Genomic DNA, 17,496 nt, shown 5'->3' with positions numbered 1-17,496 from the left:
AAGCTGATATACTGATAACTGACTTTTTAGTTAGCTAGATTTTCCAACAGTAATCAGCTGGTGTTTTGGCGGAAACTGTGGTAAGCATGATAAACATTTAAATGAGATGAAGGTTGAAAAGCATCAATACAAACACTGAGCGCTGCAGTCTGAAATGTAATGAGACGTCCAGCTCAAAAGATCGTATTAAACATGCTGGTTAAACACCACTAGCTCTCACGCCACGTTTTAGGATTATGTTATCAGTGAAAGCATGTTACCTGTATTTACAGCACTTCCAAGAACAACCTTCAGTTTCTCAGAGGTTATTTTTACAACCTGTTTTTACAATTCTCTACAACAGAAATATGACGCCGGCTGCCACCTATCGGTGAATGTGAGAAACGACATTGTCTCTCAACCGCTGACCTTATAGGTTATTTTATCTAGAAAGTCCCCAATATACACGCAAAACTGACCAAAAAATCTCTACATTTCACTAAAATACCTCAATGCTATTGTAAAATCATGAAAAAACGAGTAAAGGTGAAGGTTTCGGAAAGTAAAGAAGGTTTCGGAAGCTTTTAGTTCTTTTATTTCTTTTGCTGATCACCGTGGTCAATATGAATTTCACTGTAATTATAGCAGCAGTAAATAGTTCTTCAATTCTGCTGCTGTAGGAGTTTAGCTTCAACCCCAATAAAACACACCTGAACAAGCTCTTCAAGTTATCTGAAAATTCTGTCTTTTAATTACTCCCAATCATTCCAAACTCGTAAGACCTTCGCTCTAGTGATGCAAAGTCCGATTCATTTCCGCGAACCGGATCTTTTCGGACAGCTCGGCTCATTGAACCGGTTCAAAAAGCCGATTCATTGGTTCCTGACGCTTTCAGTTCAAACAATGATGTCACTAGTACGCTTCTAACAAGGCAGTGTCATGTTATATCAATAAAACATTAAAATAAAGTCAATTGTGTCAACACATGTTGAGAAATTCAAATAAAAAAGGAAGGGAGGTGACCCATACTCGGAATTTGTGGTCTGCATTTCACCCATCTAAGTGTATACACACAGCAGTGAGTAGTGAACAAACACGCACACACCCCCACCCACCGTGAAACTCCACCCGGAGCAGTGGGCAGTCAATGCTGCGGCGCCTGGGGAGCAGTTGGGGGTTCGGTGCCTTGAGGGTCTTACCTCAGTCTTAAGGGTAGAGAGAGCGTTACAAGTCCGTCTCTCTAAGCATTAGGCCACGACTACCACCAAAAAGTATTGCTGATTATTGCCTTTCCAAACTTCGACAGTTTAACCGGCTCATTCGGTTCTTTTTGAGTCCTCGGTAACTCTCAGCAAACTGTAACAGTTGTTCGAATTCGTTCGGTTCTTTTTGAGTCGGACGTGCTACTTCGGCTGTGCGCCCTGCGTCATCAACTCGGAACTAAAGTTCGATTCAGTTCTATTTTGTGATCCGGCACAAAAGATCGTTTCGTTCAAGAACCAAACATGACTACTTTTTTTATCTTTGGAACACAAATTAAACATTTCTAATAAAATCTAAGAGCTTTCTGATTCTACATAGACAGCAACACAACTGACACGTTCAAGGCACTGAAAGGTAGCAAGGACATTGTTAAAATAGTTCATGTGACATCAGTGGTTCAGCCGTAATTTTTTTAAGCTACAAGAATACTTTTTGTGCACAAGAAAAACAAAAACAATGTCTTTATTCAACATGTCTTCTCTTCTGTTGCTTTAATACACATTCATTAAAGAACCATAACGTCACATGGATTATTATAATAATGTCCTTACTACCTTTCTGGGGTTTCAACGTATCAGTTGATCAGAAAGCTCTTGAATTCCATCAAAATATCTTCATTTGTGTTCTGAAGATGAACGAAGGTCTTACAGGTTTGGAATGACATGAGGGTGAGTAATTATTGACAGAATTTTCATTTATGGATAACCTATCCTTTTAACAACCAAGTACATTTTTTTGAAAAACAACACCAGCAAATGATCTGGGAGTGTGTATTTTTTACAAATCAAATATTTTCAAATAATCAAATATTTGAAATCTCCAATTGTTAAAGAACACATCGGTGTAGTCAAAATTTATAAAGAATAATGTAGAGGTGAAGAGGATGAAACAGTTAATTACATGTATACATTATTAGAGCATGATTTCCCCCAAAAGACCTCAGTACACTGAAACAAGTCACATGCTGCTTTATACATACTGATGGCTTCAAAAACACAAGAGAAAGTCCTGAAACTAATGCTGCCATGTGACAGTTTACTAGAGCTGAAGATAACCCTCATCCCCCCCAGCATGTGCAAATGATTGGGATCATACAAACATCACATGTATCGTTGGCAATGCCGGCCATTCATTGGCCTTAACACTAACAAAGTTCCAAAAATATTTCATTTTCCATTTCTTAAAAAATAAATAAAACCTACACCATTTAAAAGCAGCAGTAAACATCATCAATAAGGCAATAGAGGGCATCGAGTAAACAATCTTGCTGCTGGACTGTTTACTCTGAGATGCTCCAGTGGGTTGATGTGCATGATCTCCACTCCGTCTTCCCTGAGCATCCTGACCTCAAGTCTGATCATAATGTCTTTGGGAGCTTATGGATATGAACTATCCAATACACTCCCAGTGCATCCGCTCAGGCCTACAGTGAGTTTATCAGCCTGAGCTGTGGCTGCTGGCCCTCCCTCGTGGGTCTTATGGGAGTGAACGTCCTTGCTCCTCAGTTGGAGTGTGAGGTCAACTGAAAGCCCATTGCTGGTGATGGTCTGCTGGACTGCAGGGACTCATTAATATCTTGTCTCCTTTCTTATGGAGACACTTTCCAGAGGACGGATTCTTCAGCAGTTGCTCCTAAAATAAGCATGACAGGAAGAAATGTAAACGGGTTTCTCATGTGAATAGGGTGAAACTATCAAATCAGCAATTTAAATTAAACTATAATGATAATTATCACAATATAAATTTCCTCGAAAAAACAATAACAGTTTGATAAATGTTCAGTATAGGCCTGGTTTCACAGACAGGGCTTAGACTAGGATTAGGCCATAGTTCAGTAAGGACATTTAAATAATTTTTATAAACGTGCCTGGTGTCCATCTTGAGACAAAACAAAGGCACTGATATATGCACGGATACATTTTAAGATTTACATTTTAGTCTGGGACTAGGCTTAAGCCTCGTCTATGAAACCAGGGGATAATGTTTATGCGCCTAAAGCTGAAGGAAACAGTGCTACTCATTTGAACCGCACAAGACGGACCATTTTTCTGGTGGGCTGAAAGGAAAAACAAAAAAAAACAAAAAAACAAACACCACCACCTCATGCAAATGTAAAAACTTTTTTCCGATATATGGGCGTTTTTACGAAACTGACGCATTTCCATTAGGCATATTTTGAATTTGCAAACTTTCAAAAAAAACAATTTGAAGGGTAATGGAAACACAGCTAGTGATTTAAACCAGTTTAAAGCCAGATGAAACAGGAGACAAACAAAGAGAGAAACAGGAGAAACACTGTGCAGAACAGTACAATCGATCCCAGCCGAGAAAGAGTCTTATCTAGTGAAACAAGCAGTTGTTTTCTTAAGAAAAAAAAGAAAAAATATTACAGAAATAATAATAAAAAAAAAATAATAATTTATTATAATTAAGTATAATTTTATATATAATTTTATATATTTTTAACCTCAAATGCTCATCTCGTCTAGCTCTGCGTGAACTCTGTGTATTCCAGTTCATGACCGTTAGGGTATGTCGAAAAACTCCCATCTCATTTTCTCCTCCAACTATAAAATTGTCCTACATCACTGCAGAAGTAAGTGTGACCCAGTGTGAAAAGGTTTTCGACATACCCTAACTGTCATGAACCAGAACACACAGAGTTCACGCAGAGCTAGACAAGACAAGCATTTGAGGTTAAAAAGTATATAAATTGTCTTTTTTTGTTGTTTTGTTTTAAAAATTACCGATCGTTTCACTAGATTAGACCCATCTTTCTCAGCTGTGATTGTTTAAAGCCCTTTGACGCTGCATTTAAACTGCATTTTGGAAGTTTAAAGTTGCTGGCACCATAGAAGTCCACTATAATGGAGAACATTCCCAAAAAACAATTTCTTTACGACTGAAGAAAGAAAGACATGAACATCTTGGATGACAAGGGGGTGAATAAATTATCTGTATATATTTTTTTGGAGGTGAATTTCTCCTTTAACTATCCTATCATAATAAAGGCAAAAATGCCAAAAATGAATAAAAATATATATATATTGCAGCCTGCACTGCAAATTGTGCTGAAGAAACTCGTCAAAGTCATTAAACACAAACCTTTTTCATGATTTAAAACAATATTACCCATTAGAACATGAAAAAAAAAAAAAAAAAAACGAAGAAATACATTTTTCTATTAAAACACTTTAAAGAGGTCATCAATGCCCATTTTCCATAAGTTGATATGATTCCTTAGGGTCTTAATGAAAAGTCTATAATATACTTTGGTTAAAAATTCTCAATGGTAGTGTAAAACACCCTTTTTACCTTGCCAAAATCAGCTCTCATTCTGGTCGAGGCTGCTTTAAATGCAAATGAGCTCTGCTCACCCCACCCCTCTCTTCTCTTTGTGGAGGGACACGACTGTTTACTTTAGCCATGTTTAGCTGCTAAACTTGCTAACTAGCACATTATTAGGAAAGGCGATCGCAAACATTCATAAGAAACCTCTTAACTCATTTCTGCTGTAAGTGAAGCTGGATCACAAATGATACGCGCGAACATAGACGGATATGTAGATCAGGAGGTGCACTCCCTTCACAAACAAACGCAATCTACTGCATCTTCAGCAGCTCAGATGTCAGGAGTAAATGACGACCACTACGTACATTACTACATCCAGCAACACAACACCTCAATCGCTCAATTGGAGATATCCTGCTCTGGCATCGAAACAAAGAGGATGGACTCTGACAGCTGATCTGAGGTAAAACGCTCATGTCAATCAACTATCGTGGGAGCGGCCTCTGTGTGTGTGTGACGCCACAATGACAGGCATTTGAGAAAGGCTCTAATTGAAAAAGGGAATATTATTTTTAAAGATTAATTAAAAACCACTGCATGGATTTTTATCATTATAGGGTAGATTTGTACATGCACTGCCAACACACATTAATGTTCAAACAACATGTACAAGTGAACTTAGCATCCGGTGACCTTTTTAAGGAAAAAAAAAAAAAAAAAAAAAAAAAAAAGACTGGAAAAATGACTTGAAGTTATAGTCATATTCTAGCCATAAAGAGTACAAACCACAATTAACTGCTTTCTACAACTTTCATTTAGGAGCAAAAATCGGTCTGCCTTTAAACTTGAAAGAAAGATTTGAAATTGACGTGATAATTATTGATATCGACTGACATGAAAAATTTTATTGTGATAATTATTTGGCCATATCGCCCAGCCCTCGATGAAAAGTTGACTTGAAAATTTAACAAGAAGTCTTTATGCTCACAAAGACTGTATGCAAAAATACAGTAAAAACAGTAATACTATGAAATATTACAACAACTTCAATTTTTTGCAGCAATACTCTAGATCCTTCAGAAATTCTAATATGCAGATTTGGAGCTCAAGAAACATTTCTTATCAAGTCTAAAAACATCTGTGTACCTTAATTTTTGTGGAAACCATGTTCCATATTTTTCATGATTCTTTGATGAACAAAAGTTCAAAAGGACAGCATTTATTTAAAACAGAAATATTTGGCTATATTATAAATGCCTTTATGGTCACTTGATTAATTGAATGCATCCTTACTGAATAAAATGATTAATTTAAATAAAATCATACAGACCATTCCCTTTTGAACTGCTGTTTATATTAATACACATTTATAACATTAATTAGAACAATAATTTATAAAATTTTTAAATAACTGCGTTTGATCAAGTTATTCACCTATTAAAAAGGACTGCAACAGACAGTAAGTAAAAGGGGAAGGAAGCAGACTCTAGTAACGAACGGAGTAAAACCTGCTGTGAGCTGAGAAAACACTTACTTCTGTGAACACCCATTCTTGTTCAGGAGTCAAACTGCTGCCTTTGCCCTTCAGCGTACAGAGCTCAATCTTCACTGGCTCTGGGTAAGGAGTCGCGTGCAGACAGAGCTGTTTCCCTATGTTATGCCTCAGCTCATTATGTGATGTATATTCAAAGTACTGTTAAAAAAAAAAAAAAAAAAAAAAAAAACCAACATGATCTGTTTCACTTTGGATCAAGAAGAAAAAAAACCCAGTCAAAAATGTCTTTTTTCTTATAATAATGTGACATTTAAGAGCACCTCAACTCATAATAATCAATGTGAATAAAGTGATGGTACTATACCTGATTGCCACCCATGTTGTGACAAAAATACATAATTACAGGCTTTCCCCCATTGTTACTTTCTCCAACATCCAGACATTGCTGTGATCCCCTATTCTTCAGCTACACACACACACAAAAAAAATTTAAATAAACATTTAGTTCCAGACCGGGTTAAAATGGCTAATCATCATGAATGTTGCATTAAAAAAAAACAAAACAAAAACAAAACAACAACAACTTACAGCTCCAAACTTCACAGGTGTAAGATCAGGAACAAAGGCTTCTGGGTAGACATTGGTTAGGTACCAAGAAAAGTTCTTGCACTGTAAGGTTTCTCTGAGTTTTAAGCGGTCAGATATATCACCGTAGTTTTTCTACACAACCATACAGGAAACAAGTCATGCAGTTAGTCTCATGCTTACACTTATAGTACATATACTGTATAACCACAAACACATGGTTAATATTTGAATCCTCAAAGTGAAAGTAGTTCTTACATCTTGGGCCATTTTAGCTGCACTCTGGCTGCGTCGATAGTAAATCAGCTTGTAGTCGTCCATCCACACCTCAGCCAAGCGCACCTGGTTACGTGTAATGACCTCTGTACCTTTGGGAAAGGTGTGAGGGCTCTTGGTGCGGAACACATGACCCACGACGGAGCAAGGGATTATCTCCAACTGTCCGCCACACTGCCACACCTGACGGCACAAAACACATACACATTTTAACAGATGTCATTATTATGGCTGCAGAGGAATTCTGAAGAGCTAGAACTGACCCTGAAAGACATCTCAACATTTTCACCACCCCAGATCTCCATTTTGTCATCGTAGGTCCCAATTTTCTCAAAATAGGCCTTAGATATAGAGAACAAACCACCAGCAAATGTTGGAGTTCTGAAAGAAAGAACAGGACAAATACAGTTAGCAGGACTTGTAGCCCTAGAGATGGGGTCAGATCCTATTACTTATTTCTGCATGACAAACTACTTTTGCATTTACCCATTAAACTCATACTTCAGCTAGAAGTTGCGGTTTGTTCCATTTATCCTAAAGGAAAAGTCCACTTCCAAAACAAAGATTAACATATAATGTACTCACCCGCTTGTCATCCAAGTTGAAGGAGAAAATACGATTGGAGTTTTGACACACACTAACTGTCTCGAGTCAGAATACATAGAGTTCAACTAGAGCAAGTCAAGACGAGCATTTGAGAATAAAAAGTATTTAAATTGTATTTTTTAAATGGAAATAACTGATCGTTACGCTAGATAAGACCCTTCTTTCTCGGCTGGGATCGTTTACAACTGCATTTGGGATCATTTGAAGCCGCACTTAAACTGCATTTTGGAAGTTCAAAATCGGGGCACCATACCGGTCCATCATTTGAAGAAAAATGCTGAAATGTTTCCCTCAAAAAACTATTTCTTTACGACTGAAGAAATGAAGACATGAACATCTTGGATGACAAGGGGGTGAGTACATTATATGTGAATCTTTGTTTTGGAAGTGGACTTCTCCTTTAATATTATTGTATATAAAACTAACAAAAGAGGGAATTTCTCATCTAGCAATTTTTTGAACAAACAAACTATGCAGAAAGTACATTTTGAACACTTAATATACATGATGTAGCAAGACACTGTGCAAACCGTAAGGTCAAGATAAGAGACTTACAACACATAACTAATGGTACTGTAATCCATTATAAATGGATATAACATTGCTGCATCCTGTATACAAGAAGAGGTTATGAATTATATACTATATGTGACCCTGGATCACAAAACCGGGTATATTTGTAGCAACAGCCAGTAATACATTGTATGGGTCAAAATGATCAATTTTTCCTTTTATGCCAAAAATCATTAGGACATCAAGATCAATTTCCTACGGTAAATTTATCAAAACTTACATTTTGATTAGTTATATGCATTGCTAAGAACTTAATTTGGACAACTTTTTAAAGGTGATTTTTTTTTCAATTTTTCAAAAATTTTTTTTGCACCCTCAGATTCCACATTTTCAAATAGTTGCATCTCAGCCAAGTATAGCCGAGATCAATGGAAAGCTTAATTATTCAGCTTTCAGAATGATGTATAATTCTCAGTTTCAAAAAAATTGACCCTTATGACTGTTTTTGTGGTCCAGGGCAACATACTGTGGTAAAGGTTGTTTAATTAACTGAGGACACATGTAGCCTAATCTTAGTAATCTCTTAAGACATGGCCATAGAAAACTGAAAGAAAGTGGTTCATCTGATACTCAATGAAACCTGATACAACCAGCCAAGTCATTTCATTCATAAAAATCAGATTGACAGGAAGAACCTGGTCTTGAGTAAACAGTTAAAACAAAAATTCCAAGCATTTCATAACCACACCACACTGTGTAACAAGTAAGAAACAAAGTAACGAACCACAGTCAATATCCAGCAGCATTAAATCATGTTTAGATGCAGCTCGCATCGCATATGATAGATGCATCTGGGTGTGGGCAATATACCAGTACATGATTAACTGGTAGAGATTTTGGACTATCGTATCCATTACAGTTACACACTCACATTACTGTGCTACATGGACACAAAACCATATCGTTTGCAGGTTTTAAGCATTGCGGTTTAATAACAGGTGATTTTAAGATGTTGAAATGCAATCAGCTGCGAATGATAACTTATTTCACTATATGTGCGTACTGTCTGAAAAACTGTTTCTGAGAGCTTTTAGAGAGTGGGAGTCTTGAACAGCGCTTTTTTCTAAATGCTTTACAAGCCTTGAACGACTTAATACACACTTCTATGTGTCAAATCACCCAGCATCCTCCTAAACACCGTAATTTAGGTCTTTATAAAAGCAAACAGCTGAGAAAGAAAACAGATGTGTAACAGTATATTGGATCTGGGTAGCTCTTAGAGTGAAAGCAGTTTAATACTCCTGCTGTCTGTCATTCATGTTAATCAAACAACAAAAGAGAGAAATTCCCTTACTGCTTTTGACTAAATCACTTTCATAACTTTAAGAAATATACATTTAATTTGTACATTTGATTGTATATGCATTTTTATATATTTGATTACTTTATACAATGTAAGTAGCATTTCTTTTTTTTTCGTCCTATTGCTTGTAATCAGTTTCTTAGTTTTTTTTTGTTTTTTTTTGTTTTTAAACCTGTTTACTTGTTTTCAGGGTTTTGTTTTGTTTTTTTTTTAATTTAGGCTAGTCTTAGTTTTGTGATATTAAAACTGGTGACAAGAATTATTTATGGTATCTGAAATTTTTGATATCAAAGACCTTATTTAAAGCAAACACAACTATATTGTGATATGTTGTTACCGTGAAATAACATTTTTATAAAATAACTTCTCATTTATTCATTTTTTTGGTAAGTAAAAAGGAAACAAATAGGATAATGGTGAGATCATAAAAATCACACACAAAAATAAAACCTTAAGGGTGATGAAAGACTACTCCTGATCTCCCTGTCAGGACTTATTTCGGGTGAGGGCGAGTAAATTTTTATTTTTGGATAAACAATCCCTTTAATTGATGAAAAAGCAAATACACCTGCCATGGGAAAGTTAAATACTGATGTAACAATCACATATTAGGGCAAGGTTAAAAATTTAAATAACACATGTGTGACTTACTTTACTGGGTACGTCTCATCTTTGCGTTTAGCATTCTCATAATCTGGAATGGCCTCCCAGCCAAATGTGAGACTCCAGTCAAAGTTGCCTCTGTTATGGGCACGGGCAGACGCCACAGGCTTGTGGAACTGGAAAGAGTTTAAATCAATGGTTGTGATTTCAGGGCTCACTACAGCAGTGGGCTCCTCAACAATGCGTGCAAGGAGAGGCTCAAGCCAGCCATGGAAACACTCGCCTGTAACAAAAAAAAACATGACAAAAGAGAAAAAAAGAGGGTTTGTAAATATAGTACTCAAGCCCATGTGCTAAGATGACACGTCACACATTTCAACCCTTTCATTGTATGCAAGGTAAAATATTGGAAAACATTACGCAGGCGTAACTTGAGTTGCAAGGTTTCAATCCCGCCTACAATGGCTCAAAGTGAACAAGATAAGCATCACATACTAGCTCTTTTGTCACAGTGCATAACTTTGCAAATGACATAAGTGCCAGAAGAAAAAAAATATAATAATGGGAGTAACCGATTTAAGCTCATGCCTGTGCACCAGAAGAGCAGGTTCCTGAAAAACCACTTTTCATCCTGTCGCAAATAACGAGAATGACGGATGTTAAGGACGTGCTAACAGAAACTGGAATGCTGTGTGAGATAATTTGAATGGGCAGGGCAAGTCATGATGAGTGAGTAATGACATACGTACAGTGAGCATCTAGGAAGGTGAGGATCTCTCCCTGGGCTTTGCTGGCTCCAAGAAGCCTCGCAGTGATAAGGCCCTTCCTCTCCGGCTGACGCACGACCTTCACGATCTTCAGTGACTTCACATACTCCTCCAGCTTCTCGTGAAGGTGTTCTGATGTAGAAGGAAGACATTAGTGTAATCTTGTTTTTTTCTTCTGTATTGTAAAGAACCTTTGAAACGCACTGTATGAACAAAACTATTACTATAAAAGAAAATATCTTAAATGGCCCCAAACAGTTGTAATGCATTATTGTTAAAGAAATTAATACTTATTCATCAAGAAGACACAAAATTTAGGGTTATCAAACGGTTAATCGTGATTAATCACATCCAAAAAAAAAAAAAAGTTTGCTTTTTTGCTTTTATAGGGGTGGGAATCGTTCGGTATCTCACGATTCAATTCAAATCAATTATTGGGATCACGATTTGGTTAAAAAAATAATAATAATAAAATAAAATATATAGATTCATGATTTTTCGATTTTTAATCATGATTTACAATTTTTCCATCAAAATTTTTGTGCACACTGGACATCAAATGGACCAGTATTTTAATACAAAAACACACCAGTCTATAGTATGGGTAGTCCTGACTCAAAAAAAAAAAAAAAAAAAAAAAAAAAAAAAAAAAAAAAAAAAAAAATCAGTCTTTCCTATTAACCATTAACTTCCTAATAAATTGTGTCCGAATCCGATCATGCCGTGTTCAGAAAGGAAATGACTACGTATACGTACTATGATACAAGATGGGAGGAAAAAATATATTTCAGTGCTTTCTCTCGCAATTATATCAATGGGTAATTATACTGTATATAAATTGTGGGCATCAGGGAGCCGTTATTAATATGCATGACATTGAAATCGCTTTTGAATGCACGCTTGCGTTTTACTTTCTCTTTCGAAATTTGTGATCACACGGAGCAGCAGTAGGCCTACTTACCACATATTTTACAAGATTAGATTTTTGTCAGTGGTGCTCAGTATCTGCAAATCTATCAGGCATCTCTCTTTACTCTCTGTACTCTATTGTAACAGGCTACCACTAGCACGGCTAACCACGTCCCTTTGGTGGCTTCATAGAACATGTTGTTTGTTTTCCTCTCCCTTTCCGAATACTTTCCATAATAACCAATAATCAATAATAATATATCAATAATTAATATATTATTTTTCCAAACACTTGCTCTAGCTGAAAATCAGGCAGGATGTATTTGTTTTTCCTCCTCCATTGCTTTTGCTGTTGTTTCAACAACATCATGCTATTACTATTATTATTATTGTTTGGAAACACCCCTGGCAATGTGTGGTTTTGGACGATATCAGCATAAATCCTTATTTTTTGGTGCAAATACATTAAAGCAACTTGACATTATCATTGAAGACCAGCAATAATAATTTTCATATTTTAATGAATCAAAAATTTAAGTTTTTTCTATATATAAACTGTTTATGTAATAAAATAGTTTGTGTTGTCCCTTATCGGTGAAAAATTATCACAAATTAAAAAGGATTCATGCCAATATTGTCCAAAACCCCACTTTTCTAGGGCGTTTCCAAAATGTTCAGCAGCCATTACTTCAGTCTTCAGAAAGGATTCTAATATGCTAATTTGGTTCTCAAGAAGTCGGAATCTTTGGGAGGAAAAAAAATGCATCAGCAGTTCAAAAGAACAGGGGCAGTGTATTAAAAACGTATTTTGTGACGTATGTGATTAATCAAGATTAATCATTTGAAAGCCACAATAAAATTCATCAAAATTGACAGCAATACACTTATAATATTACAAATTATGCAATTATGCATATTTCAAATAAATTCTGTTCTTTTGAATGCATTTTTTTCCTCCCAAAGATTCCAATTTCTTGAGAACCAAATTAGCACATTAGAATCATTTCTGAAGACTCAAGTAATGGCTGCTGAACATTCAGCTTTGTCACCACAGAAATTATTTGATTTTAAAATATTATTTAAAAATATTCAAAAAGAAATCACTTAAAATAGTAATATTTCACAATATCATTGTTTTATTCTATTTTTGATCAAGTGCAGCCTAAGTGCATTTAATCAAAAAAAACTGTTCAACAATTTACAAGTCGGCTATAACTTTGTCAACTGTTCACAGTGGCATTTTTCAGCCTAAAAATAGCTTCAGAGCACGTTGCACAGAAAAAACAAGATATTTCCTGTGGTGAGACACTTCCTTTATCTCATCACTTACAGCTCTAACACTACCTAAAACTAACGAGTACCTAAAACTAATGAGGAAATCAATTAAACTACTGCAGATACAAAAAAAAAAAAAAAAAAAAAAAAAAAAAAAAGAAGCTCTTTATAATAATACAAATTGCCATTTTATCACCAGCAACTTTTGGTATAGACTAGTTAGCTAATATACATTTTCAGTTTCAACAATGAAATATTACTTCCTTTGTTTACGCAGACATTTTTTTTCCACATCCTTAACTTATTCCTTGATCTGTCTACTGTATGTCTCTGACCTTTTTTCATCTACCTCAAGAAGCATTTGTACAGGTAACATTCCACTAAATAAAACTGTTTGCTATCGAGACAAGAACATTAACACCGTTTCTATGGGTAGTTAAATTTTACAATGTGAACTGATAAGGTCGGGCCCACCTGCTGTGCTGGCGTCATCCACCAATATGATTTCTTTGAGGAAGGCGGCTGGGGAGGTGTGCAGCACGCTGTACACGGTGCGCAGAAGTGTTGACCATGCCTCGTTATGAAACACAATAATCACACTCGTAGTGGGGAGTTGAGGGCATCGGCGAAACTTTCGCTCAACACACCTATAAAGGACGCATGAAAAAGTTATATACGTGTGTTGTGTACTAAACAGACATAAACTCAGCCTATACACATACACATTTTATATTTATATAAAATATATTTCATATATATTTAGATTTATTTTTTGTTTGTCATAATTTTAGTATTATTTTAGTATATTACGTTAAAGTAAATGTAAATAAGAAATGTCTTTTTTATATTTAACTTCAGTTTTTCCTCCAAACAATGGATGCATTTATGGTTTTAATTTTAGTTAACTATAACAACCCCGTCAACCATATACGCCTCAAAAAGGATATATTCTAAAACAAAATTCCCAAAATACACATTTAAACATTGTAATTATCTGTATTATAAATATGAGGACGTATGCAAATCGCTTAAGGCCCGTTACCTAACACAGTGTTTAAATATAATAAGGCTTAAAAGGAAACATAACACGTCAACCTATTGTTCAGTGATGCAACAGGTGAAGGTGTGATTAGAAACTCCCTGCGCAGCAAAACAGTAAAGACTCTAATCTACAACGAGTGTTTGGGCAGCATTTATATGGCTTTAGCCCCAGCCCTTAAATCAACAGATGAATCTGCACCTTCGTGTTTCTGTGTAAACAGATCAAATGAGTCAACGTAAATTAAAAGGTGTCTAGAATGGTAGCAAATATCATAACGCACGCAGTAAGTGCCGTCTAACGTTAACGTCCGAAAGGAATCATTATAGCGGATTGCTTGCTGAACTGAATGAATTGTTTGTATTCCACATTTTCTCATAGTGCCAAACAATGTGCCCATTCTTACTCGGGTGGACGGGTGTCTTCTCCAAGACTGCGGTGCAAGGAGATTCGGTCGCTGGCAAACTGGTTAAAGCAGTGCCTGGTCATGCCCTCCTGTTTTTCCTTCTCCTCCTCCGCAGTCATACTGGCTTTCTGGAAGGCTGCGGCTTTGGCTCCTGGGGCCTGAGGGTCCTCAGGAGGTCTCTCGATCCACGGTTTGAGATCCGCCATAGTGTAGAAACCCGGGGGGCAGTGTCGATCCGGGGTGGGCAGCAATCCCACTGACGGGGGCTGCGGGGCTCCTATCTGGAAGGCGAAGTTATTAACCGCCCCGCGGACCATCTCAAACACCCTCTCTTTTTTATTGGAGAGATCTTGCAGCCAGGGGTCTTGAAGCGAACCGGTGCCAACATCCCTCTGGAGCACCACAAGAATCAACATGAAAAGCGCACCGCCCAAAACAGTGAGCTTCAGGGGGGAGAAACGACGCCTCAGACGCATCCTATTGGCCAATCTCGGTCACCAAACTGTGAAAACAGAGCAAAATAAAATCAGTTGTGAAGGAAAAACAACCATCACTAGAACGTAAAAAAAAGATCCATGATGAAACTTTCATTGTTTGTTTACACAAACCCCACAACAAAGCAGGCCATATCCCACTCTTAATTAGCAGAGAAAGCCTGCACTGTGGACTCTCACATGGAGCACAGCAACAGAGCAAACAAACCTCACCTGACAACAAACACCCTTCTGCACCTGATCCTTCCTTCGCCCTGCTGGATCCACGTGGCAACAGGTGGCTCACACTCCCACTACACTTGATGGGTGGCGTTGGAAGCTTTGCATAAATACATTTCACAACTGTGACACGTCGCCTCTGATCTGACTAACTGAACAGGATAAAAAGATCTGGATTCCAACCGCTTGGAACCAGTTTAATGGTCATCTTGAGGACTGGCGCATTTAAAGCACCATTACTCTTGCATTTTAACCTCCTCAAGTAATTACTTTCCAAATGGGAAATGTGAGGACAATGGAACTTATGGTTTTAAATGAATCAGAACCTCAGTGCCCATGGCACCAGTCTATTTAAAAACACCTACATCACAATTCCCAAGACAGGCAATGGCCAACAGAGACAGCCAGGCCAACTTCTGCTATTCTTCTGCGTAGGTGTAAAACTGGTTCTCCTGCCTTTTATACTGAGTCAGTTGAATGGTAAAGAGCTTAAATGGACATTACTAATACAACAGCGAGTAATGAAGTAACTGTTGGTTAAACAGCATTTTTCCGTGCTGAACAGTTTTGTATATTTCGCAAACCCCAAGCACTTCCTTAAAGTTTAAACAAACAAAAAAATAATACCACGCAACATGACAACTAAGCGAAACTTGTCTGAAAAGATAAGGAAGTGAGTCAAGAACATTAAATGGTTAAAATATGTACAATATGACACCAATTTCAATCTTTCACAACATCTAAAAGCCTTATTTTCGAAATAGATGATGATAACAAACGGCAAACAAGCTTTTGTACGTACAAAACAGTAACTTATACTACTCACAAAAAAGATGAAACCCCGCTCATGTCAAGGAGCAGAGGAAGATACGCGAGGTCTGATTTTGTTGACTAAAGACATGACTCTAAACACGTTCAAACAAATAACTCACTTACTATTTACTAATTATACACTAATTAAATCTTCAAAGCTTACCTGTAATAATTTCTGTCAATCATGTGCTTCTCCCAGAGGCAGATAGTATAGATATATACGCGTGTCCTCGTCTACCGCCGCACCGTTTGTTTCAGCTGAGAGAGTCGATGAACGGATGTTGTTACTCTGTAACTTCGCGTTTTAGAGATACTGGATTCACTAAGAGCGCGACGTTTTCACGCGTCCAGCAGCACTGGCCTCCCGGCTTCCCTTTGAACGCAACAGGTGCCATTCGTTCAAATGATTGAGAGTCGTCTGGGTCCTAACGCCGGACCTTCCTTCTAGTGATGGTGGGGATTTTGATTCATCTCAGTGATTCGAATCTTTTGAATGCGTTCGGGTTCACCAGAAAGAATCATTCGCGGATACTTTCATGTGGTTCGCTGTACGTAAGCCAGCAGGTAGCTGAAAGATTCATCAACCGATTCGTTCAAAACGAGCCGTTTTTCGTGTCTAAAATAATTTGAGCATCAGAAGCATCTCCCCACAAGTGACTAAACAGCAGACACGGTTCAAAGGGAGATTCAGTGAATCTAAATGATTCGGTACATGGAAGTTAACGAGAATGATTCATCTTAAAGATCCATTCAAAAACATCGATTCGCATGATAGATTTGAGAATAGGAGTGAGTTTTAACATTTCAGTGATGCTTTGCACTTGTCTAAAATTGGATGACGTTGATTACTTAATTAAGGCTCAGGGAAGGATGTGGTAAGTTAACAAACTATACCTCAACGTATATAAATTATTGACAGGGATGCAATTAAATTCAATGCCACCTGTGTCGCGTACGTGTAACCGAATACAGATTTATTCAGACATTTGAGAAAGGCAGGCCAAGAGGAAATGGGGTCGGTACTTCTGTAGGAGAGAATCGTGATTACAAACTATCGACTGACATGAGGCTGCTGCTACTTGAAGAAAAGACACCAAGCTGAGCATGAACAAAGAGAAGAGTCCATTAACACAACAATCAGTAGAGCCACTCACACCCAACAATGGCCTGTCTGTCTACCTGATAGCTTAGTTTTGAGGTATTACATTCTTTTGATCTACGGTATTAAGGTTGGAAATAAAAGGAAACCTTTTTAAACGATTGAACAAATGGCACACTAAACAGTGTACACTATTACTGTATTCCACTACTTCTCTTATTACACTACCAGTCAAAAGATTTTGAACAGTAGCATTTTTAATGGTTTTTTTTTAAAGTCTCTTCTGCTCACCAAGCCTGCATTTATTTAATCCAAAATAGAGCAAAAGCAGTAATATTGTAAAATATTTTTACTATTTAAAATAATTTAAATATATATTTAAAAATGTAAATTATTCCTGTGTTCAAAGCTAAATTTTCAGCATCATTACTCCATGTGTCACATGATCATTTAGAAATCATTCTAATATGCTGATCTGCCATTCAAGAAACATTTAGGCCT

The 17,496-nt window shown here is 36.9% G+C and overlaps 1 protein-coding gene across 2 annotated transcripts; it reads right to left on the bottom strand.

Annotated features, from left to right (window-relative positions):
• Positions 1-1,998: 1,998 nt before the first annotated feature.
• galnt6 (UDP-N-acetyl-alpha-D-galactosamine:polypeptide N-acetylgalactosaminyltransferase 6 (GalNAc-T6)) lies at positions 1,999-16,326 on the bottom strand. Of its 2 annotated transcripts, none has more exons than XM_051096413.1 (11): positions 16,060-16,326; positions 14,371-14,872; positions 13,400-13,572; positions 10,724-10,873; positions 10,023-10,257; positions 7,153-7,270; positions 6,872-7,072; positions 6,617-6,748; positions 6,393-6,494; positions 6,068-6,226; positions 1,999-2,874 (listed from the first exon to the last, which is right to left on the bottom strand). In XM_051096413.1, exons 2-11 carry the CDS (start codon positions 14,844-14,846, stop codon positions 2,761-2,763), a joined length of 1,860 nt encoding a protein of 619 aa, XP_050952370.1. In that variant the 5' UTR covers positions 14,847-14,872; positions 16,060-16,326; the 3' UTR covers positions 1,999-2,760. The 2 variants fall into 2 exon arrangements, with proteins under 2 accessions (XP_050952370.1, XP_050952371.1); XM_051096414.1 differs by lacking the exon at positions 16,060-16,326 and adding an exon at positions 15,078-15,210.
• Between the last annotated feature and the right edge of the window lie 1,170 nt (positions 16,327-17,496).

This window comes from Labeo rohita, chromosome 23 (assembly GCF_022985175.1).
Source record: "Labeo rohita strain BAU-BD-2019 chromosome 23, IGBB_LRoh.1.0, whole genome shotgun sequence".
Taxonomy (NCBI): domain Eukaryota; kingdom Metazoa; phylum Chordata; class Actinopteri; order Cypriniformes; family Cyprinidae; genus Labeo; species Labeo rohita.
This window is presented reverse-complemented; position numbering and strand designations above follow the sequence as displayed.